We start from the raw sequence: 24178 nt of genomic DNA on the forward strand, positions 1-24178 counted from the left end.
GACCAGGCTGGCCTCAAACTCACAGAGATCCACCTGCCTCTGCCTCCTGAGTGCTGGGATTAAAGGCGTGTGCCACCACCGACCGGCTGAAAAAGAGATTTTTAACAGTACAGTTCCATTTATGTAAAGATTCAGGAAGCACAAATAATCCACAGTGACAAAGGAGACAATCAGTGATTGCTAGGTTGTGAGGTGAGGAGGGATAACAGGCAGGGAAAGGATACTAGTCAGCTCTCTGTTCCCCTCACAAATATCAGAGCTAATCAGCTTACAGTGAGGACAATTGGCTCACGGTTGGGGTGCTCCAGTCTCTGGCCAGCAGGCCCCTTTACCTGTGGGCTTATGCTGAGGCATCACAGCCAGGCACAGCAAGTGGTACCACCCAGCTGCTCACCTCAGGGCTGCAAAGAGAGAAGAGGATGAAGAGGGCTGGGGCCTCACTGTCCCCCTAAGGGCACACTTCAGTGACCACAAGACCTACCCCTGGGCCCACCTCAGAAAGTTCTACCTTTCCATAGTGTGATGAAGCCTTCACCACATAGGCCTCCGGGGAACAGGGAACGAGTGAAAGATCAGAGTGTAAGGAACTGTGGGAGTGGCTGATGTGCCTACTGTCTTGTGGAGAGTTGACTCCCCAGACCAATACACTTGTCAGACTTGACTGTGTTGTAGACCTCAGATGCAGTGGTTTAATTATCAGTAGAAGTCTCTCTTTTAACCTATACTAGAACCAGTACAGACATAACAGCTCATCTCCGTTCTAACGAAGCAAAAGAAGAGGAGCGAACCCACATGACCTCTTTACAGCTTTCCTGATTGAAACTTTGTTTACAAAGGTGCTCTTTTTAGGCATTTCTTCCTTTTTGAGGTACACTAGTAAGATTAGTGTGCTTAAATATTGTTCTTAGCCACTAAACTGAACTTGGTGCAATTTTGTATTTCAGGACTCCTGAATCAAGCAAGCAGACATGAAAGGTGGATAAACGCCGTTGCCCCCAAAGGCACTGTAAGTTATAAACATCAGAGCTGGTTTCAGTCTCTGAAACTGCAGGACTAAGAATGGCTTCAGCTGTATTTATTCATTTTCATGTGGAATAACAGATCTGTGAGTATAAAAATGCAGACACCAGTGTTCCTATAAACATCGATAACAACAGCATTAGCGGGAAATACTGGTGAATGGTCTCGGAGACTTTTGCAAAACGTGTGCTTAGCTGTAGAATTGGTTTTCTATTGCTGTGTTCCAAATTACAGAAGCCCCCCAAATATGTTCTAAGACCTCTGGTGATTCTTGAAACCACAGACAGTGTCAACCACTATACACTTGTTTTTTATAAACACATAAGCCAGCTGAATGCCTTTTCTGTTCAACTAAGCTGTTATATACTCTGGCTAAAACACTTAAACCATTGTAGTTCCAGTAGCAAAGAGACGGCTTTCTTTTTCCTCCTTTACAATTTCACACATGGTATGTCTACCCTGACTGTAGGGCCTAGCAGCCTCAGCATATAATTTTGTTTTGTTTTGTTTTCTAACTAAGTTGAGAACTTTTACCTTTTTCCTTAAAGCATTTGTGGCTTTTTGTCAGACCCAATTGCAAATATCACTGTAATTGTACTTTAGAGCCATTACTAAGATAAAGACTTCTTGAACTCTGGCACTATGACTACCGTGATGGTTGGATGGACAAGATGGCCACTGAGTGACTAACAGATAGATATTATACACATGTAGCATGCATGTGCATGACAAAAGAATGACTCGCATCCTGAGTAGAACAGCATAAGATTTCTTCATGCTACTTCAGGTGACATAATTTAAAACTTATGCATTATTTATATCTGGAATTTATCAACTACAAGTTACTGAAGAGATAAAAAAAAAAAAAGCCAGTCCTTGGATGGGGCAAGAGAACAGTTCTACCACAGTAATGACCTCAGATCACAGTCTTGGTAGCCTTGTGCTTAGTGTGTCACGTGGCTAGAATAAAGGTGTTAACCAGGCTGAGGATATTATCTCCCACATTCACTCACATTATAGGAAAAATGGAATTCCTTATGCCTATATAACATCATTTCCTTCTGCCTTCCACAAATAATCACTCTTTATAAACACTACCCACATGCCCATCTTTTTCCTCGTGTGGACACTCTGTCTTCAAGCAAAACACACGGAATTCTTCTTATGCTCTGAATATCTGACTTTCTTGTAAGCTGGAGAAATCTCTGCTTTTTGGCCAAGATATTTAACATGATTATGGGAATATCACATCACATCCACAGCTCCCACTCAAGAGATGACTATGTAAAGGCACCAATTGTTGGAGTCACCTCAGGATTGTTGGTATTGTAATGCTCATGTGACAGATTTCCTTCTTAATACCTTCTATGGCATTGTCTTAAGTTGTGAATAAAACATTTAACATGTAGATGAAGCAGGTGCTTCTGACTTTAGTGTATCTTGTGTAGGTTATGTTGTACCTCACTATGGGGAAGAATGGTTGGTTTTATCACCACATGTATGAAGATGCAATTACACTTTTATAAGCTGTGCTTTATAGAGTTACTTCATGAATTCCATTTCTTTAGAAATGTCTATATAACATTAAAAACTATACTATACTGAGCAGGTCAATTTGTTGGATTATGAATTTTGATTTGGATAAATCAGTGATTAAACACTGATTTCAAATAAACTTCTAAATATTATTTATAGTAAGTCTTCTTTTACTAATGTTCCATATATGTACATTCTTTCGAATGTCTTATTTGTGAAATAAAGTTAGCCTTGTTGGTCTGTGACTGTTCCCTTAGAATTCACTCTTAATTAAATCAGAATTTATATAAGATGGAATGTCTGACATACTGGGATATTTGTTTGGTGATTGTGTGTTACGCTGTTAAGCAAAGGAAATGGTGAGGCAGCAAGGCAATTTTTATGATATTTTTTCACTCTCAGGCAATTAGAAAAACATTTCATGACTAAAAATAAAGTTGATAAAAGTAGCCAACAATAGCCTAAAAGGTCATGAATTAGTAGAATTCAGCTAAGAATGCTTAAAGTTATTAGTGGAATTGTACATAATGACCTCCTTGCATAGTTTGCTTTTCTAATTCTTACCCTGTCCAATCCATTTCTGTAGCTCTGAAGTTTACCTCCTCAAGATTAATGAACAGTCTCACATTCTTGGTTTTAAAAAGACATTAAGAGTTTGGAACAAGCTTTGGCCATAAAGCCACCTGCTGAGTTTCTCGATAGTATAGCAGGGTATGTTTTTCCTTGGCCTGTTATTCCCCGTGCAGATGTTACTCTTTGAGAAGCCAGCTGCCTCTTTTATGTCTCCCTGGTTGTAGACATGAAACACCCAGGGGTCAGACTTCTGAAGCCAACTTTCATGCAGCTGCCACAAACCTCAGATTTCGTTAAAAGTCTCACTCTTACCATAGTCATTTGGCTCAGATCTTAAAACTTGCTGTTTAACAGATTCCCGTGCTCTTGACTCCCATGAGCCTTTCTGCCACTGATTTCAAAAACATTCAAAAAGAGGGAGGGAAATTATTTAAAAGCATTTAACCAATTCAGAATATCCAATAATAATACGGTGTAGAGGCCTTTTAAAACTTTTTAATATCCTTTAAATTGTTTAACTTTCTTTCAAATTTGTAGGTAAATAGGCTAACCTCATTCAAGAGATAGGTGACTGCTCTCATGTCACAGACACTGCTTGTGTGTAGCAGTCAGAAAAGACCCCTCCTGTTCTGGCAACATCAAATCCTATCATGGTGAAGATAATGGATCGAATAATGGTAAAAACCCATGATAGAAGCATATTAAATTAGTTTTTAGACATGAAATTAAAGGCCATTTCTTCATAGAAGATTGAAAGGTGTTTTGTTTTTGTCTTTTGGCATTTCATAGTTAACATTCTTGTGTAGCCCAGACATGATAAAAAGAGCTGAGATGGTACAGGAGCACCCTTTCTGGTCTTGTTTCTCTTTAATTTACTTCTGTTGGGTATTGAATCTAGGGCTGACTTTTAGCTCTCCTCCTTTGAAAATGTATGTCCCTATCATTTATAGTAAATCTTTGCAAATCCTCAGAGTCATCCATCACCTATCAGGAAAGCAATTCCTACTTGTTAAAAAAAAAAAAAAAAAAAATGTCTTTCCAAGCTGTTTCCTACATTGTAACCTTGGATCTGATCATCTCATCTAAATTTAGTTTGCTCAGAGCTGGCTTGGTGGATAAAAGTCTTTACTGGCCTTGAAGACCCAGGTTCAGTTCCCAGCACCTACATAGCTCTCATAGAATTCTGTAACACCAGTTCCAGGCCTTTGTGGACTCCTGCACACACACAGACACATATACATTAAATAAATAGATGTTTGAAAATAACTTGATCAGGTTACCTTGGGATCTCATTAGATAAAGGTGACATTTGCCATTGAAGTAAGAAGCAGAGTCATGCTGCTTTTTTGTGCTGTTATTGGGAGCCAGCAACTAACAATATTAACATCAAATGAAGAAACATTGTCAGTTCCAGATGTTTTGTTTTTCCTATATGAGGTTGGCGTCTGGACTTTCCTCATCACTGCTGAATGACTCTTTGACTATCAGTTCCGAGTAATTTCTAGTTTGTATTCTACTTTGAGTCTCTTCAAGAGGATTTCCTTCAGAGTCGTAGCCAAACCAACTTGGAGGGTCGTCAGAGCTGTACTCCTGATGCTGGACCACAGAGGACATCCTGTGAGCTGCTGCCCTGCAACAACAGTGCTGAACGTTAGTGAGCTACAGAAGGAATCCCTACAGTTTTCACATTTGACCGAATTTGGAATTGAAAACTTACTGTCACTAGTCACATTTTTTTTTTTTGAATGCCGAATGCCGTTTATTGAAGGAGGGAGGAGGCCTTAAATACAGGCTTACAGCACAATGGAAGAACCCCAGAGGGCAGAAGTTCACTACCGATGTTTTGTAATCTTGCATCTAAGCTGTTAACACCCAATATGCAGGATACACAGACAAGGAACTTCCCTTAAGCATTCAGGAGGGTGGAACCTGGCAGGGATTTAGCATAGGGAGGACGCCAAGGTCATCAAGCAAGGCAACAGCTACCCAAAATGGGGGCCAGGGCCCTGCAGGTCCCCCCTTTTACTAAAAAATGAGCTTCTGACATGGGACATCAGCAGGTCACCTTACCCGTCATGGAGACACCTGCCCAGGCCACACAGGCGCTCTGTCTTAGGTTGGTGAGCGCCCCCCCAGGCATTACCCGTCCTGAATACTCATTATCATACAGGCTCAATCGTTAACTGCAGAGTTAACTACTGCCAAAGATCTCAAAGTGGCGCTGGGCTTGCAATCTGTGTGTTCGACACAGAAAAGACCAACAGAAGTCCTAAGCCACCCATTGCCAGTAGACTAAAGGTAACTGAGCCATTCCCTTCCTTAACGAGCCTTACTGCAAATTGAAGTCCTTGTAAGATGGTATCCCAAAAGCAAATGGAACTTGAGTCTGTAAATTTATAATTTTCAAAGCCAATCGAGATGTATATAACTATTGAATTAAATTTATCATGCCCAATAGAATGAAAGATTAACTAACTGTGGTGGCTGCTTTTGCTGCCAGGGTCTCCACTGTGCTAGCTGTAGTAACCTATTATGAAATGGCAATCCCAGAAACAGTAGCAGTGGCCACTGCTTATAACAGCAACAACGGCAGCAGCGATGTCAAATTCTCTTCTGGAGCATGTGGGCATCCACTGGCATGGACACAACTCCAGGAACACGAACCACCAAGGCCCATTTTTCTTGATCCCAGCATGACTTAAGCTGGCAGCTCTGCCCTCTCCAGACCAGCAGATCAGGTGTCTAGTCCCTAGGCCCTACCCATCAGAGTCCCAGCGACCAGACAGCTACCTTTCCCTGCTCCCCCACCAAAAAAAAAAAAAAAAAAAAAAAAAAAAAAAAAACTAGTCACATTTAATACACAGCTTCACTTGCTGTGAGAGAAAGTTGGGAATTGTACAAAAAAAAAAAAGTCTGGCACCCCAGGCAAAAGTATCTGTAGTTCAACCAATTCAGGGTTTACCAGGCAGTGAGTATGTCCTTACAGGTGCCAAGGAGCAGGAACACCAAAGTCACTTACAGTACTTTTGTGTAAGTGCTCAGCCTGATGTATCTCCAGTTTCTTTGATGAAGTAACAGCCTGGCCCACCCTTCCTGTGAAGGCTAACATGTCAAAAAGGACCTCGTCACCAGAGTTCACAGACCCCTGTGGATGCATGATGGACTCTAGAAAGGTTCATGAGCTTGCTAAAAATCTATATAGTTTTGTCTCCAGTATATATTTTTCTTGGAAGGTTGTGACTCAAAGAGGTTCATAGCCAAATGATTAAAAATAGTGTTAGACTTTCTTAGGAAGAAATAAGGAAGCAAAGAACACATATATGCATGCACGTGCATACACATAGACATACACACATTTCCTGATTCTTAAACAGAGATGCAAAAATTCTCAACAGAATACTTCCAGTCAATTGCAGCAACATGTTAGATCATATACTATGATCAAGGTGGCTTCATTGCAGTGATGTAAAGATGGTATAATACATGCAAACCAATAAATGTAATACAGGGCATCAAGAGATTCAGAAATCACATGATTATTTCAGTAGCCGCAGAAATGGCCTTTAACAACATTAATAACCACTTATGATAAAGCTCAAAAACAAAAACTACTAAGGATAGAAGTAGCATACCTCAATACAATAAGGACTATATATGACAACCTATAACACACACACTAATTGGAGGAAAGCATTTCTTCTAAAATCAGAAGTGAGTCAAGAGTGTTCACTCCCTTCGCTCTTACTCAATACCATGCTTATATTCTTAGCCAAAGCAAGAAAAAGAGATGAAAGGAATACAAGGAGAAAAGGAGAATTCAAATTATCTGTAGACAATATGATCATGTATTAAAAGACACTAATGACTCTTCTCAAAAATTCTTAAATCTGATAAACACTTTTCAGTAAAATATCCAGTTCCAAAAACATCCAAAGCCCAGCAGCTTTATTTATACCAATAACATACTCAGAAGAAAATTAGGGGATGATCTCATTCACGATAACTGAAAATAAAAAGCAAAACCACACATGCACATGTGTGCAGGCATGTGCACACACAGCCTCGGAATAAACTTCACTAAGCAGATAGAAGATGTGTGCAATGAAAACTGAAGTAGTGGAGAAAAATGCGCCAAGGCCGCTGGTGTTGACATTGATAAGGACATTATATTCAGAGACAGCAGTGTCCTTGACTTCCAGGGAAAGAAAATGCGTGTTTAGGGAGCAAAGGACTTGAAAGGTGACCAAATTATATGTTACTTATGGTTTCTGAAAGCACTGGTTTTAAAGAATTGTAGCTAGTTGATAGAGGCTAAGTACTCATTGCTAAGTTTGGGAATATGTAAATAGTGGGTTGTGTAGTACAGTTCTTCAGTCAGCTACAAGCTAGAGTAAATTAAGCGCTTAATTTTTTTTTTTTTTACATTTTAGATTCTATAAAAGTTATGATGAGTACATTATGCAATGTATTGGTTATCCATCTTGTCACATGACAGGAGGTTCTATAAGAATTGAGGCATTAAAAACTTAACAAATAGTAGGGGACTGAGAACAATCTTAAGGAAGTTGCTGTCGACTCAGTACAGAGAAGAGAAATGGACTGGGTTTAGTCACTGCTTGTGGCTGCAGTGTCACAGGAAAGAGTGATAGTAAGCCAAGCATTTATGCACAGCCACAGGCAGTACATGAGAACGTGCATTTCTGTGCTTGCTCTTGTGTGTGTGTGGGGGGGGGGCTTCTGGTCCCCTCACCTCAGCTCTTCCACCATTCCACGCACAGACAGCTTCAATGAAACAACTGCTTAGTGGGTCCCTGGCCCAAACAGCAAGCAGGAAGGCTTCAGAAAGAGGCCCACTCCCCTACTTCCAAGTTCTTCCAGTCCTGGGTAAGGGAGCTGCTTTACTCAGGGAGATGAACCAAGTGGACTGCATTTCACCAGCAGAGCTAAGTGACAAGGAGCAGAATTAACTTTGGTTGTCTGCTTGACCATAGAGAGGAAGGGACTGAAAGTAAAAGTCTTCTGTGAAAGGAATATAAGACCATGAAGTTAATTTTAGAAGGGCATCCCAGGTTCAACTCAGAATGTTGGTTTCAGTCAATCAAAATATAAATTGTTGCATATTATGAATGGCACAGCCACACGCCATGCTGTCCTGGCATTTCCGAGCCCTTTCATATCCAGCTGCCTACTTACACGGTGATGGACCTGCAGAATCGCATCTTGAGGATCCGGAGTTGTTTGCAGCCCATTTGAAGGTCCTGAAGGATCTGGTCTGTAAGTAGGATACAGCCAGAGATATCCAAAATGTGCAGATAATGGCACTTTGCAGATAAGGTCTCCAACCCTCCATCAGTAATCTGAACACACAGCCAAAGTAAGTAGCAGTTACTGAGCGATTCTGTCCCACAGGAGAACAGTATTTTAATTTAGGGTGCTGTAATAAAATATGATAGATTAGGTGGCTCAAACAACAGGCACTTATTTCTTACCATGAAGCCTGGGAATTCCAAGAACAAGATGACTGCACACATGGTATCTGGTGAGGTACAGGTTTGCAGATGTCTGCCTCGTATCATGCTCTTAGTGGGTAGAGAGCTCCAGCCTCTGCCTCTTCTTACAAGGACGTGACCCCATAATAGCGGTGCCCCTTTCATGACCTCTTCTAAACCTCTTTATCTCCCAAAGTCCCCGCTTTGTGACACTGTTACATGGGTAGTTAGAGTCTGAGCATTGGTAGCCAGTGGCAGGGGAGGGGGACAAGCACTCTTGCCATGGCAAACAAATTAAGACCTGGCAGGCTTTCTTTCACCGAGTTTATTCCATGATAAGCCAAGTTTGTGGCTTAACTACTTCCAAATGAGAATGATAAAATACCTGCCTCAAGTGACACCAAGAGGATTTGTGATTTTGTTGTTTTCACTTAAGCATCCTCTGGTCTGCATGAGAAAGAAACACTGTCAAATTTTCTCTTAATTAATAACTGTTGTGTCATTATGAGGAACTTAGGAAATGCTACAGCAATGGGGCTGTCCATGCTTCAAATCCTCTGTAAAGCTTTACCAGTTTGGAAAAGTATGCTTAATAACATTATATCTTGCAGAATTACAAACATACCCTGAAGTCCATCTCCATCCAGGATCAGCTGTCCATGAGAAAGATCTGATCATCTCCAATAGGTCATATGCAAGAATGAGTGGACGGCAGTAGGTGGGAGGCAAGAGGGAGATGGGCAGAAGCCACAGATAGTTCAAGTCCCACTCAGACAAATCTTAGCCAGTGTTCCACAATCATACAAATCTGTCCAGCTGTCCTGCAGAGGTAGTTCAACTCTGTCACTAGTGTATTTCACTGACTGGGGTCTGGCTTTTGAATTATGGATGAGCTGAAACTTGCTGCAGAGTAAACTAGATTCCTCTCCCCAAAGGAATCTTTCAGCTGGATTTAATTTTCTACTTTATATATGAACATTTAGAAAAACATACACTATGAGGCTTAGCTCATTGTTTTTTAACATAAAGTTAAGAGAATTATGCAGGAAAGCCCTTTGGTTTGAAATGTATACTTTTTAAGTATGGGAAAATAGATGCTGTCATTGTCTAGGCATTCCCTGTTTCTGGAACATGCTTGGAACCAAGTCTCAGAATTTTAACTGGTTCTCAGAAAAATTCCTCAGACATCTCTTCCATGCTCTATGAGTCTCTATGGATCTGTTGTCATTGAAAAAAGAATCCTGTAGCATTATAGGACAATGAGGTGACAGGACAGTTCAGGCAGATGGAACTTAGAGTGGAAGGGTTTGACAAGGAGCCCTCATCTGTAGTTTGGAAGCTCCATGTGTTGAATAGGGAGGTGATGGCTGGGGGGTTGTGACTCAAGGGCTGGAAACTGGGGGCGGAGATGAGTTGGCTAATATTCCCAACTTTCAAATACAAGATCCTGGCCTTGGCATACTGGACAGATTGTTATTCCCAACACGGTTCCCTTTGAGTCTTGGAAAACTCTTTTGGTTTTTTTTTAAATAAATTCATTTCCTATTTTGGAAGAAATATAAGTACATTACCTTAACAATTAGCAAAGGAGAAACAATTACAAATGTGTCACCTTAAAACATAACTACTTTTGTACATGCTAAATAACACTCAACATCGTCTGCTTTGACCTCTTGTTTCTTGGGATGCATTGCTGTCTAGAAGCAGCTCAGGGAGCCTGTGGGAGGGCAACACCATGTCCAGTCAAAGAACTAACTCCCTCTCAGCGGAGGACGCATATACAGGCAGCTCTGAGTGGAGCCAGCAGGGGGCTGCAGCTCTGTGAACAATGCTGTAGCCCCTAGTGGGCGTCCACCCAACTGACATGGCCCAACTGCTGGCCCATTGGATTGTGAGCAAATCAGATGGAAGAGGGTGGGCTGGAGAGATGTCTCAGGGGTTGAGAGTGTACTGCTCTTGCAAAAGACCTGAGTTTGGTTCCCAGCACCCATACCAGGCTGCTCACAACTGCCTGTAACTAGTTCCAGTGGGAATCCAACACCTGTGGGCACTGCACTCAAGTTGCACACACCTACATGCTGACACATGTATGTATACGTAATTAAAACTAAAATTTTTACTAAGGTTTAAAAAGATGTGAGTTGTCCAAGTCATCAATTTCAGGAGGTGATTGACTGCATATACATTATCCAACATCACATGTTAGCCATCCCATGCTGATAGATGGTTTAAAAAAAAAATCCATCGATCGTTTTTTATAACTATTATAAAACCTCTGACTGGCTTATGACCATGTTGAAATCTCTTAATGGAAAGAATTTCCAAGATTCCACTTACTAAAGGTTCCATAACTTTTTAAAATAGCACAGGTGGCCACGACCAGCTAGGGACGCACTCACGAGAGTGTTCAAAATGCACTAACAACCTGTACCAGGGGATATTCCATATTGAAACCATAACTTCTCCAATGTATTCACATGCCTATCAGTCTCCCAGTTGGTGTTGGATTCATCCAGGTCCCATCTTTTTCTCAGTTGTTAGTTCTAAGAAGTACCTAGACTACTGGAGCACAGCATCCTGACCCTGAGGGACTGGTTGGATACCCTGGGTTCTGTTCCAGCCCCCCTGCAAACAGGATGACCCTCAGTGATTTATCTTAGCATGTCATTGTCCCCCTTGGGTATAAAATCCATAGTTGGGGCTAAGTAGCTGCTTTCTGGAATCCCTTAGCTACAGTATGAGGGAAATGTCTGGTGGAGACTTCTTCCACTATGGCAGCTGTCCTGTACTGACCCCATTTGCCCTTTGCTATCTATCTGCAAATCATACTTCATGTCACTTGTTGTATATGAATACATTTTTGTCCCAGACAAGTCAGTAACCACTATACAGAGTCTGCTATCCATTGCCTATACCCCCAATACAAATGCAGTTACTAAGTTAACAGTTATCCCCTTGCCTACTTGAGATTTCTTTCCCTCAAAGATAAGTTGTATCAATATCTCATTATTGTCACTGATTTCTTTCTTTTCTCCTTATTCTTCCTTTGTAATTATTACTAACTCCTACCTAAAGCCAATGTTAAAGTCATCATCAAAGGTGACAGCAGAATCACACTGCTAAGAACCCTGCTAAGGCCTGTGCATTAGGCCCATGGCAACCAACTTTCTTCCTGGTCTCAGGGGCATTTTCTTTCCTTGGCATCTCAGTGCCATAAAGATGAGGGCCCAGCACTACTGACTGACCTGAAGATGAGCAGGCTGCTGGAAAAAGCTAGCCTTCCCAGAAACATGTTAAACAGATCTCACAGTTCAACTGTGGGCAGCTGGAATGATGAGGTAGACTCTTAACATATTTTATGGCCTCTCAAAAGCAATGTAAGTAGAATAAATTAGGCAAAGTGAAGCAAGTAAGCTACCAGATTGGCCCAAATAAGTATCCCTACCTCTTCTGAATCAGACACATTTGTGACTTAACTGGTACAACCTGGATGGGAAAGCCAAGCCTGATTTCTTAATGTTCTGAGGAAATCTACTCCACTTCCCTTTTCTTCCCCTACTTGTAAAGTACAGAATGATGCATTTGATGTTAATTCATCTATGTCAAAGCTTCTTTACTATAGGGGAGGGGAGAATCCGTAGGCTTATAGAGGAGCTCTTTCTTTAAAAAAGGAATCCTTTTCTCTCTTTCCTCTGCTCTTTAGATCCTTTTCTTCATGCAGGCTCTTCCTGCTTGCCTTTGTTCACAAAGCCACCAGAAAGCCTGCCTCATCTTCCATCTGCCCTGTGCACTAGCCAGAGTAGTTCCCAGTGAGCCGTGCTGTGAGCGCTCATGGTCCACATGCAGAGTCAGGTGGCCACTGCAGCTGATGTACAAGCTTTTTCATGTAGCTTACTTCCAGAGCCAGGTGACATGGACCAGAAAAAACCATCCACTTTCCCTTGTTCTAACCAAATACATTAGTAAAAGAACTCACATAGCTGGGCATGGTGGTACACACCTGTAATCTCATCACTTGGGAAGCTGAGGTAGGAGAATGGCATCTAGTTCAGGGACAGCCTGGTCTACTGATAAGGTCCAGGCTAGCCTGGGCTAAGTGTAAAACCCTGTCTCAAAAAAAAAAAAAGTTTTTACTGTAAACTTTCTGGCTTTAGTTTGTCCTGGCTTATCACATCTTTCCCCCTCCTGCCTCCTCTTCTTTATCTGATACATTAGTGTAGAATATTCAGGAGGTTCCAGAATCACCCTCAGTCCACTCAAGCCAACAGTAAAGCAGCTGAATTTGTAGCCCAGCATGGGTGCATAGGCCCTGAGAACTGGGGTGATGCCATTCAAATAAAATCCAGTGGATGTGCGCAGCAGAACAAGCTTTTAACAGCTTGCCATTCCCAAGCACTTTTAAGGTTTATATTCTCTTCTGCATCTTTTGCCAACTCCAGGTTCTCCCTGATAACATGTTTGGATTTTTAATCTTCTGTTTAGAGACTTCCTTGCTAATCTTGACTGGCCATTTGTTGTTATCAGTGGAGGGCTAGCCCCTGAGCAGAAGCTAAGTGAACAGTGTGAGCTCTCCTGCAGACCTGAGCGAAGGGTGATTTAGGAGGGTGTGTGAGAGTTTTCACTCTAGAGAATCAGCATCTAATCTCCTGCCTGAAGGAAAGTTCTGGCAACCACATTGTGGATGCCAAAGTGTCTGCTTTCCATGTCAGGGGCCCCACTACCCCCTTCTCTTTTGTTCCCAAACTCACAGTCAAACATGGCATTTCCCCACACAGACACCCTCCTCGGCTTTACTGTGTCTAGACAATGACAATTTTACTCTCCAGGGGACATTTGGCAGTATCTGGAGACATTCTTGGTTTCAAGATGGAAATACAGGGGTCAGGTACTAGCAGCCCAGTGCCTAGAGGGCAGGGTGCTAGATACCCAGTGGTGATAGGTCAACACTCCCTCGTGCAAAGAACTGCCTTTTCAGGGCTTCAGGGCTATCAGGTTTGAGAAAGCTGCATGGAGGAAATGAATGCCCATGCTTCTGGTTTGGTGGGGAGGTCCACCCAGAGGTGTGGGGCAGAGATACCTGGGCCTCTGCTCCTCTAGAATGCTTAATTAGGACTCTAGTCCCCTTCCAACACAGTCCCAGCAGTCTATGGAGCTGCCAAGCTTACAGCCATTGTATGGATGAGATGTTCCCAGCTTCCTCTGCTGTGTCATGGGTTCAGAGCTGCCTCGGGTCACCTAAAATTGTTCACCTGTTTTCAAGTTCCCACAATTTCGTTGCTTGTTTCCTTTCCTGATTTTCTTTTCCAAATGGGCCCTCACTGTTCAGCTGCAATTGTGATGGGGTTTCAAGAAATTATATGTGTATATTTGATCTGCCATATTACCAGACTCAGGTTTCTACAAGACGAAAGAAAGTAGGTTATATTGTACTTTGAAAGTGTTAGTCCATCTTTTAAAAACGAACAAAACACAAACCTATAACCATTCCTGACCTTTTTGTACAAAGAAAAAAAAATCTGAAAAACTAAGTATTAAGTGCCAGCAATTTGTATTTTCTGGTGTATGGCAGTGGGTGCTTCACTTCCCCTGTAAGCATTAGTATAGCCAATGTTTATTATAATACACATTATTTCTTTTATGCATAAGTGTCAGGAAAGTTGTTGAAATTAAGACTGAAGATAATTCCGTGTCCTTTTGTTGGAAACAGAGACATGTCTACCCCACTGAGGAAGTGCCTAGAGACTTCAGCCTTTACTTCACATACTGTTTATTGTTTACTAAGGTCTGGTCCAAAGTCAGTGAAGTTGTGTGTTAACACTAGTTTTTTTTTTTTTTTCCTGTCCAGGAGACATGCAAATTATTTTTGCTGGTAGAAACTCTAACCCAAGATTCTGGCTGTATTGCACTGTAGGATATCAACCAATCTTAGACCAACCTGAGACCCATAATCCAGTGTTCATTCTTCAGTTCTTACCCAGTTTTTTCTAATGCTCTGTGCCATGACTTCATTATTTTGCTGGTTCTCTCATTAATGAATTAAATGAATCTCTAGCACATAATTATGTTTGCATGAGAATAATGTTTTGGATGTTTTTAAATTCTACTTTGGCACAAATAAAATGCTAGAACTATTTCCAATTTGAAGATGTGAAAAAGCATCCAGTGATTCCACCAGCCATGCCAAGCCCAGTCCGACTACTGCCCCGCCCGGCTCCGCTGTCAGTGCTGCCCTTTGACTTGCTACACTCCAGCTGCCATACACACCTTTGGACATCCTGCGATGTTGAGAGATGTGATGTGCGTGCAGAAAATGGCTACTGTTTTTATAATGTCATCTGACAGTTGGCGACAGTAGGAGATATCCAAGTGTTCCAAGAACAGCGAGGTCTTACAGTAGGCCTGGAAGAGATTTCCAAGGTCAAAGGTTTGTTTTGTTTCCCCTTTTAAAATTTTCCCCCTTACTTTCCCTTAGTCTTTGTGGATCTAAATGCTGTGTCTGTCTGAAGCCACCTCACCTGCAGTAGTTTATTTAGTATAGATGTGGGTCCCTTAAATATAGATCTTGCATAAACAAAACAAACAATAAAACATTACATCCAAAATCAGTATAGCTGGAGGGTTGCTTGGGAGGGAAGGCTGGGGGTGGGAAGAGGGAAGAGGTGGGATCTGTGGTTGGTATGTAAAGTGAATAGAAAACTTCTTAATAAAGAAAATAAAAGGGAAAAAGTGAGAATAGAAAAAAAAACAGTATAGCAAAAATTAACAGTTAATCAATACTCAAATTCCTGCTAGCAAAATCCAGTTTTTCTGAAGTTCCCACTGGTGAAATGTGATTGGTGTATCAGTAATTAATAGGGTTCTATTCATCAATGAGTGGAGGGAAGGGGTGTGGATGCGAGATGACAGTGGAAAGAACACATTCTTTTTACTTTCTTTCCATTAGTACAACCTATGAAAACTTACAAACGTGTTCATCTCTTTGGAGCCCCAGTTCCTCTTCTAATCAGGACAATTCATACCTAGAGTGTAGCATTATTCTGAAATGCCAGTGTGGTCATCTGTCACAGAGCTGTTCACTGCTTCCCTATCGCAATAGCAAGGCCATGGAGCCAGCCTGGACAGCCATCAGCAGGAAATGGATAGTGAAAGCATGGTACACAGACACAGGGATTTTGTTGAGCTATAAAGAAAACTGACATCACAAGATTTCCAGGGAAATGGATGAAGCTAGGAGGTATTATATTGAGCACGATAACCCAGACTTAAAAAGACAAAACCCACACATCTCATCTGTACATCCTCGTTTATATGTCTGTCTGTATTTAATGAGTTGCAGTAACTCGAGCAGAAAGGAGCCTGGGGGTGGGTGGGTAGGACAATCCAAGGGGGCTGGGGGGAGAATCCACAAAAAAAAATTTTGCTTAAAAGTCCTATACTGGAGATGGCCTGGCGGTGGAGACAAGCAGACGCAGGTAGGCCCGAGGAGGTGGCCCGCAGAGGTAGACAGGCCCAGCTGCGGCAGTGGCCGACAGGGACATGCAGGCCCTGCGGCAGCCGGCAGAGACATACAGGCCCAGCAGCAGCCCACAGAGGTAGACAAGCCCAGCGGCAGAGACAAGCAGACGCAGGTAGGCCCGTGGAGGCGGCCCGCAGAGGTAGACGGGCCGGCAGCGGCGGCCAACAGGGACATACAGGCCCGGCGGCGGACCACAGAGGTAGACAGGCCCAGGGACAGAGACAAGCAGACTCAGCTTGGAACAGGGACGCCCCTAACCCCAACACCTGGGGAAGAAGCTATCTCCGTGGGTCAGAACCAGAACGAATCTGAACACTCCATCTGAGGACAACCCAGGGCCCAGCTGCTGATCCTGTGAAACTCAACAACTTGGAGGTGTTGGTGAGACTACCCTGCTCAGCTGAAACCCGTCTGGGAGAGGATTCAGATGCCTACAGTTTGAAGTCTGAAGAAACAAGATCAACTGAGGAGTTGACAAATGAACAAAACGTGACCTGGGAACACAGAAGAAGGTGCTGCCCAGCCACCAAACCAGATCACCAGAACCATAAGTATATAATTCACCGACTGAAATCAGCTGCCCCTGAAGAAATAGCCCAATAGCACCAATTTAACCAAGAATCCCTACTAAACCAAGACTAAAAATTAGAACGAGAGGTACTCTCAGACACAGACACCACCTGCACCGCACAGAGGAAGAGATGAGTAAACGCCAGTGCAAAAATACAGGCAACAACATAAAGACCTATATGGCAACATCAGAACCTAGTGATTCTACACCTGCAAGACCTAAACGTACAATGACAGAAGAAACAGAAGAAATCAACCCTAAAAATGACTTTAAGAAGATGATAGAGGCCCTTAAAGAAGAAATAAAACATTCCCTCAAAGAGGAAATAAAAACTCTCCTTAAAGAGGAAATGAAAAACTCCCTTAAAGAGGAAATAAAAATTTCCCTTAAAGAGGAAATGAAAAACTCCATTAAAGAGGAAATAAAAAACTCCCTTAAAGAAATGGAAGAAAAAACGAACAAAAAATGGGAAGAAATCAAATCAAGCCAAGAAAAAGTAATTAAACAGATGAAAGAAACATTCCAAGATCTGAAAAATGAATTTGAGACAATAAAGAAAACACATGGAATGCTAGAAATAGAAACCCTGACTAAACGAACAGGAACTACAGAAACAAGCATAACCAACCGATTGCAAGAGATGGAACAGAGAATCTCTGACACTGAAGACACGATAGAGAAAATAGATTCGTCAGTCAAAGAAAACACTAAAGACAAAAAAGTCGTAACACAAAACGTCCAGGAAATTTGGGACACCATGTAAAGACCAAACCTAAGAATAATAGGGGTAGAAGAAGGAGAAGAATACCAACTCAAAGGCACAGAAAATATATTCAACAAAATCATAGAAGAAAACTTTCCTAACCTAAAGAAAGAAATACCTATGAAGATACAAGAAGCTTACAGAACACCGAATAGGCTGGATCCAAAAAAAAAGTCCCCTCGCCACATAATAATCAAAACACTAAACACACAGAACAAAGAAAAAATAATAAGAGTCGCAAAGGAAAAAGACCAAGTAACATATAAAGGCAAACCCATCAGAATAACACCAGACTACTCAATAGAAATTATGAAAGCTAGAAGATCATGGACAAACCTCATGCAGACACTAAGAGACCACGGATGCCAACCCAGACTGTTAAACCCAGCAAAACTCTCAATCACCATAGGCGGAGTAAACAAAATATTCCAGGATAAAACCAGATTTAATCAATACCTGTCCACAAACCCAGCCCTAGAGAAAGCACTAGAAGGGAAAATTCAACCCAAAGAAGCTAAACACATCCATGAAAAATCAAGGAATAGATAATCCCATACCAACATACACCACGGAAGGACAACAAAACACAACCAAAAAAAAAATAACAGGAATTAACAATCACTGGTCATTAATATCCATCAATATCAATGGTCTCAACTCACCTATAAAAAGACACAGGCTAACAGAATGGATAAGAAAACAGGACCCATCCATTTGCTGCATACAAGAAACACACCTTAACTCCAAAGACAGACACTACCTCCGAGTAAAGGGCTGGGAAAAGCCTTTCCAAGCAAATGGACCTAAGAAACAAGCTGGTGTAGCTATCCTAATATCTAATAAAATAGACTTCAAACTAAAATCAATCAAAAGAGACCAGGATGGACATTACATATTTATCACAGGAAAAATCCACCAAGATGAAGTCTCGATTCTAAACATTTATGCTCCAAATACAAAAGCACCCACATTCATAATAGAAACACTACTAAAATTTAAAATGCACATCAAACCCCACACATTAGTAGTGGGAGATTTTAACACACCACTCTCACCAAAAGATAGATCTACCAGACTGAAACTTAACAAAGAAATAAAGGACCTAACAGATGTTATGACTCAAATGGACCTAATAGATATCTACAGAATATTCCATCCTAACACAAAAGAATATACCTTCTTCTCAGCACCCCATGGAACCTTCTCAAAAATTGACCACATGCTTGGACACAAAACAAATCTCAACAGATACAAAAAAATTGGAATAACCTCCTGTATCTTATCAGACCACCATGCTTAAAGTTAGACCTCCACAACAACAAAAATTATAGAAAACCCACAAACTCATGGAAACTGAATAATGCCCACTTGAAACATCAATGGGTCAAGGAAGAAATAAAGACAGAAATTAAAGAGTTCCTAGAATTCAATGAAAATGAAAGTACAACATACCCAAACTTATGGGACACTATGAAAGCAGTGCTAAGAGGAAAATTCATAGCTCTAAATGCACACATAAAGAAGATGGAGCAATCCCATACCAATGAATTAACAGCACAACTGAAAGCTCTAGAACAAAAAGAAACAAACTCACCCAGGAGAAATAGACGCCAGGAAATAATCAAATTGAGGGCTGAAATCAACGAAATAGAAAACAAGAGAACAATACAAAAAATGAAATAAAGAGTTGGTTCTTTGAAAAAATCAACAAGATAGACAAACCCCTAGCCAAATTAACCAAAAGGCAAAGAGAGAGCACCCAAATTCACAAAATCAGAAATGAAAAGGGAGACATAACAACAGACAACGAGGAAATCCAGAGAATCATCAGATCATACTTCAAAAACCTGTACTCCACAAAAATGGAAAACCAGGAAGAAATGGACAATTTTCTGGATAAATACCACATACCAAAATTAAATCAAGGCCAGATAAACCATTTAAATAGACCAATAACCCCTAAAGAAATAGAAACAGTCATCAAAAGTCTCCCAACCAAAAAAAGCCAGGACCAGATGGTTTCAGTGCAGAATTCTACCAGACTTTCAAAGAAGAACTAATACCATTCCTCTTCAAAGTGTTCCACACAATAGAAACAGAAGGAACAGTACCAAACTCTTTTTATGAGGCTACAATTATCCTGATACCCAAACCACACAAAGATGTAACAAAGAAAGAGAACTACAGACCAATCTCCCTCATGAACATTGATGCAAAAATACTCAACAAAATATTGGCAAACCGAATCCAAGAATACATCAAAACAATCATCCATCATGACCAAGTAGGATTCATCCCAGGGATGCAAGGATGGTTCAACATACGAAAATCAGTCAATGTAATACACCATATAAACAAACTGAAAGAAAAAAAACCACATGATCATCTCCTTAGATGCTGAAAAAGCCTTTGACAAAATCCAACACCCCTTCATGATAAAGGTCTTAGAAAGATCAGGAATACAAGGAACATTTCTAAACATAATAAAAGCAATTTATAGCAAGCCAACAGCAAACATCAAATTAAATGGAGAGAAACTCAAAGTGATACCACTAAATTCAGGAACAAGACAAGGCTGTCCACTCTCCTCATATTTATTCAATATAGTACTAGAAGTTCTAGCTAGAGCAATAAGACAACAAAAGGAGATCAAAGGGATACAAATTGGCAAGGAAGAAGTCAAACTTTCACTATTAGCAGATGATATGATAGTATACATAAGTGACCCCAAAAACTCTACCAGGGAACTCCTACAGCTGATAAACTCCTTCAGAAAAGTGGAAGGATACAAGATCAACTCAAAAAAATCAGTAGCCCTCCTATACACAAATGATAAAAGGGCTGAGAAAGAAGTCAGAGAAACATTAACCTTTACAATAGCCACAAATAATATAAAATACCTTGGGATAACACTAACTAAACAAGTGAAGGACCTTTTTGATAAGAACTTTAAATCTCTAAAGAAAGAAATTGAAGAAGATATCAGAAAATGGAAGGATCTCCCATGCTCATGGATAGGTAGGATTAACATAGTAAAAATGGCAATCTTACCAAAAGCAATCTACAGATTCAATGCAATCCCCATCAAAATCCCAACACAACTCTTCATAGACTTGGAAAGAAAAACACTCAACTTTATATGGAAAAACAAAAGACCCAGTATAGCTAAAAGAATCCTATATGATAAAGCAACCCTTCAGGCATTACCATCCCTGACCTCAAACTCTACTATAGAGCTATAGTAATAAAAACAGCTTGGTACTGGTATAAAAACCGACATACGGACCAATGGAATGGAATTGAAGACCCTGACATTAATCCATGCACATATGAACACCTGGTTTTTGACAAAGGAGCCAAAACTATACAATGGAACAAAGAAAGTATCTTCAACAAATGGTGCTGGCATAACTGGATGTCAATTTGTAAAAGATTACAAATAGATCCATATCTGTCACCATGCACAAAACTCAAGTCCAAGTGGATCAAAGACCTAAACATAAATTCAGTTACACTAAACTTAATAGAAAAGAAAATAGGAAGCACTCTTGAACGCATTGGCACCAGAGACCATTTCCTAAATAAAACACCAACAGCACAGACCCTGAGCACAACAATTAATAAATGGGACCTCTCGAAACTGAGAAGCTTTTGCAGGGCAAAAGACACAGTCAATAAGACAAAAAGACAGCCAACAGATTGGGAAAAGATCTTCACCAACCCCACATCTGACAGAGGATTGATCTCCACAATATATAAACGAACTCAAGAAACTAGACATCAAAGTACTGAACAATCCAATTAAACAATGGGCTAAAGAGCTAAACAGAGAATTCACAAAACAAGAATCACAAATGGCTGAAAGACATTTAAAGAAATGCTTAATCATCAGAGAAATGCAAATCAAAACGACTCTGAGATACCACCTTACACCTGTTAGAATGGCTACGATCAAAAACACCAATGACAGTCAATGTTGGAGAGGATGCGGAGCAAAGGGAACACTCCTCCACTGTTGGTGGGAATGTAAACTTGTACAACCACTGTGGAAATCAGTATGGCGGTTTCTCAGAAAATTAGGAATCGAACTACCTCAAGACCCAGCCATCCCACTCTTGGGCATATACCCAAGGAATGCTGATTCATACCATAAATATACATGCTCAGCTATGTTCATAGCAGCACTATTTGTAATAGCCAGAACCTGGAAACAACTTAGATGCCCATCAACGGAAGAATGGATGAAAAAAATGTGGTACATATACACAATGGAGTACTACTCAGCAGAGAAAAACAATGAAAGCATGAAATTTGCAGGCAAATGGATGGAACTAGAAAAAATCATCTTGAGTGAGGTAACCCAAACCCAGAAAGACAGTTATGGTATGTACTCACTCATAGGTGGATTCTAGATATAAAATAAAGAACAATCAGACCACAACCCATAGAACCATAGAGGCTATATATATAGCATGGAGGTCCCTAGGACGACTGTGGCTTATAATAAATTTCAGTTTTACTCAATTATTGAAAAAAATAGGCAAATGAATGGAAACACATGAACTATGAACCAAAGGCTGAGGGGTCCCCAGCTGGATCAGGCCCTCTGAATAGGTGAGACAGTTGATTGGCTTGATCAGTTTGGGAGGCAACTAGGCAGTGGGACCAAGTCCTGTGCTCATTGCATGAGATAGCTGTTTGAAACCTGGAGCTTATGCATGGACACTTGGCTCAGTCTGGGAGGAAGGGACTGGACCTCCCTGGACTGAGTCTACCAGGTTGATCGCAGTCCTCGGGGGAGGACTTGTCCTGGAGGAGGTGGGAATGGAGGGTTAGCCTGGAGGTAAGGGGAGGGGGTGGGAGGGGGGAGAATAGGGGAACCCATGGCTGATATGTAGAACTGAATGGTATTGTAAAATAAAATATATATTATTAAAAAAAAAGTCCTATACTGAAACCTAATACCATCTATGCTAATTTACTGATTTAGAAAGACTTTCTAACTCTGTAGATATTATATAAAAACAAAATGAGGAGCTGCAGAGATGGCTTAGTGGTTACAAGTGCAGAGGACCAGAGTCTGGTTCACAGTACCCAGGCCAAGCAGTTTGCAACCTCAGGAACTCCAGGTCTAGGGGATCTGATGCCCTCTTTTGGCTTCTGTGGGCACCCAAACACACACACACACACACACACACACACACACACACACACACACACACAATGAAGGGAATAAAAATAAAATAATAAAATCTTTAAAATAAAAATGATATTTAAAGGACAAAATGATCCACAATAATAAAACTAAACTTGTGACTGTAAAAATATAATAATAAATCAAGACAAGTAGAAATCAGATGCCATGACTAATTCAAAGTAATACAAGAGAAGTCTTTCCTCACCAGTGTAACCATGGCAACCATCAGTCACTCCCAGGGTTTTGCATCACTGTGAAGAGGCTCAGGTGCTTAGTATACCAAATCAGAGTCCTCTGTACACGACACCTTGCCATTAACTTTACTTTGAGCATTAGACTGGGAACACTACTGGGTTCTGAGTGAGAGCTCTTATTTCTATGAAAACAGGTGCCGACTGGGCTACATGCCAGTTCTGCTCTCAGGACTGAGGAAGGACGTGAGTGTCAGGTCAGCTCATGGCCACCAGGCTGACTCTTAACATAAGTGTGCCTCTCTCCCTCTGCTTCTGCCATTTGTTTAGAGCTGATGATGAAAAAGATCTAGTACACAGTTATAGAGAAGGGAGGATTTACAGGAGATACAGTCTAGCAAAGAACCCAGGACTGTGGCATCACTTGCAGGGCCAGAACCTAGCTCTGATGCTGTATGGATCTCTGTGGGGGTGGTGCGAGGAGGGGTAGGACCCATCCTAAAGGATGGTTACACAGATTATATGTGTATGTGTGTTTGTATGTATGGTATGGCTCCTATCAAAATCAATCACTTCTTAAGTTCATACTGCCCACAGTATTATCTGAGAGGTACTATACAGGAAGTGCTAGTATGTGGCACATGGTGCCTCATAAAGTTTACTACATGCTTTAGCTACATATGTGCTGAAATTGGAAGCACCCAGACAGGAGTAACTTGATCCATTGTTGAGGATGGCATGCAAAGTTTTTGTATGTAGAAGGAAAAGGGTCAAGCAGTGATACTAGAGTTAATGGTGATGTCATTGTGTTAGTTTGCTTTCTGTTGCTGTGATAAAACACTGGCCAAAACCAGCCTGAAGGAGGAAAGGGTCATCTCATCTTACAACTTCCAGACCAAGTCCATCCCTATAGCAACGCTGACTACTTGCTTACTTTCCACAGCTTCCTCGGCCAGGACCACTACCCCCGGGGTGGCACTGTGCACAGTGGGAGGGGCCCTCCCACATCGATCATTAATCAAGAAAATGCCCCACAGACTTGGCCTATAGGCCAATCTGATGAAGACATTTTCTCAATTGAGGTTCCCTCTCCTGAAATGACCCAAGCTCATGAGAAGCTGACAAAAACCTAAGCAACACAGTCATATAAACTTGAAAATTACAAGTAGATTTAAAAAATTCTCACCACAAAGTAATGAGGGGTTGGATGCTAATGAGCTTCAAGTAGCCGCTCCACAGTGTATACATACATCCATAGACTGTGACGTACTATAGCTCTTGACAACTGAAGCTTTTTAAATCCATTGAAAAAGGCTCAATGT

The 24178-nt window shown here is 41.1% G+C and overlaps 2 protein-coding genes across 5 annotated transcripts in view; one reads left to right on the top strand and one right to left on the bottom strand.

The window, feature by feature from the left end:
* Positions 1–14889, top strand: part of Fam185a (family with sequence similarity 185 member A) — a 60504-nt gene extending 45615 nt beyond the window's left edge. For 2 of the 4 annotated variants that reach the window (XM_037203566.1, XM_037203565.1), the window contains 2 exons: positions 945–1006; positions 14464–14889. In XM_037203566.1, coding sequence (XP_037059461.1) covers positions 945–1006; positions 14464–14529 — 128 coding nt within the window. In that variant the 3' untranslated portion in view covers positions 14530–14889. Of the gene's footprint in view, positions 1–944; positions 2435–14463 lie in introns of those variants that run through there. The other 2 variants (XM_028890931.2, XM_028890930.2) reach the window with 1 other exon arrangement.
* The window catches only part of Fbxl13 (F-box and leucine rich repeat protein 13), a 216205-nt gene continuing 195631 nt past the window's right edge, over positions 3605–24178 (bottom strand). The window contains exons 19-21 of the mRNA XM_028890932.2: positions 14883–15017; positions 8323–8486; positions 3605–4759 (exon numbers count right to left, since the gene is read on the bottom strand). Coding sequence (XP_028746765.1) covers positions 4558–4759; positions 8323–8486; positions 14883–15017 — 501 coding nt within the window. The 3' untranslated portion in view covers positions 3605–4557. The remainder of the gene's footprint in view (positions 4760–8322; positions 8487–14882; positions 15018–24178) is intronic.

The sequence above is a fragment of the Peromyscus leucopus genome, chromosome 3 (assembly GCF_004664715.2).
Source record: "Peromyscus leucopus breed LL Stock chromosome 3, UCI_PerLeu_2.1, whole genome shotgun sequence".
In the NCBI taxonomy this organism is placed as follows: domain Eukaryota; kingdom Metazoa; phylum Chordata; class Mammalia; order Rodentia; family Cricetidae; genus Peromyscus; species Peromyscus leucopus.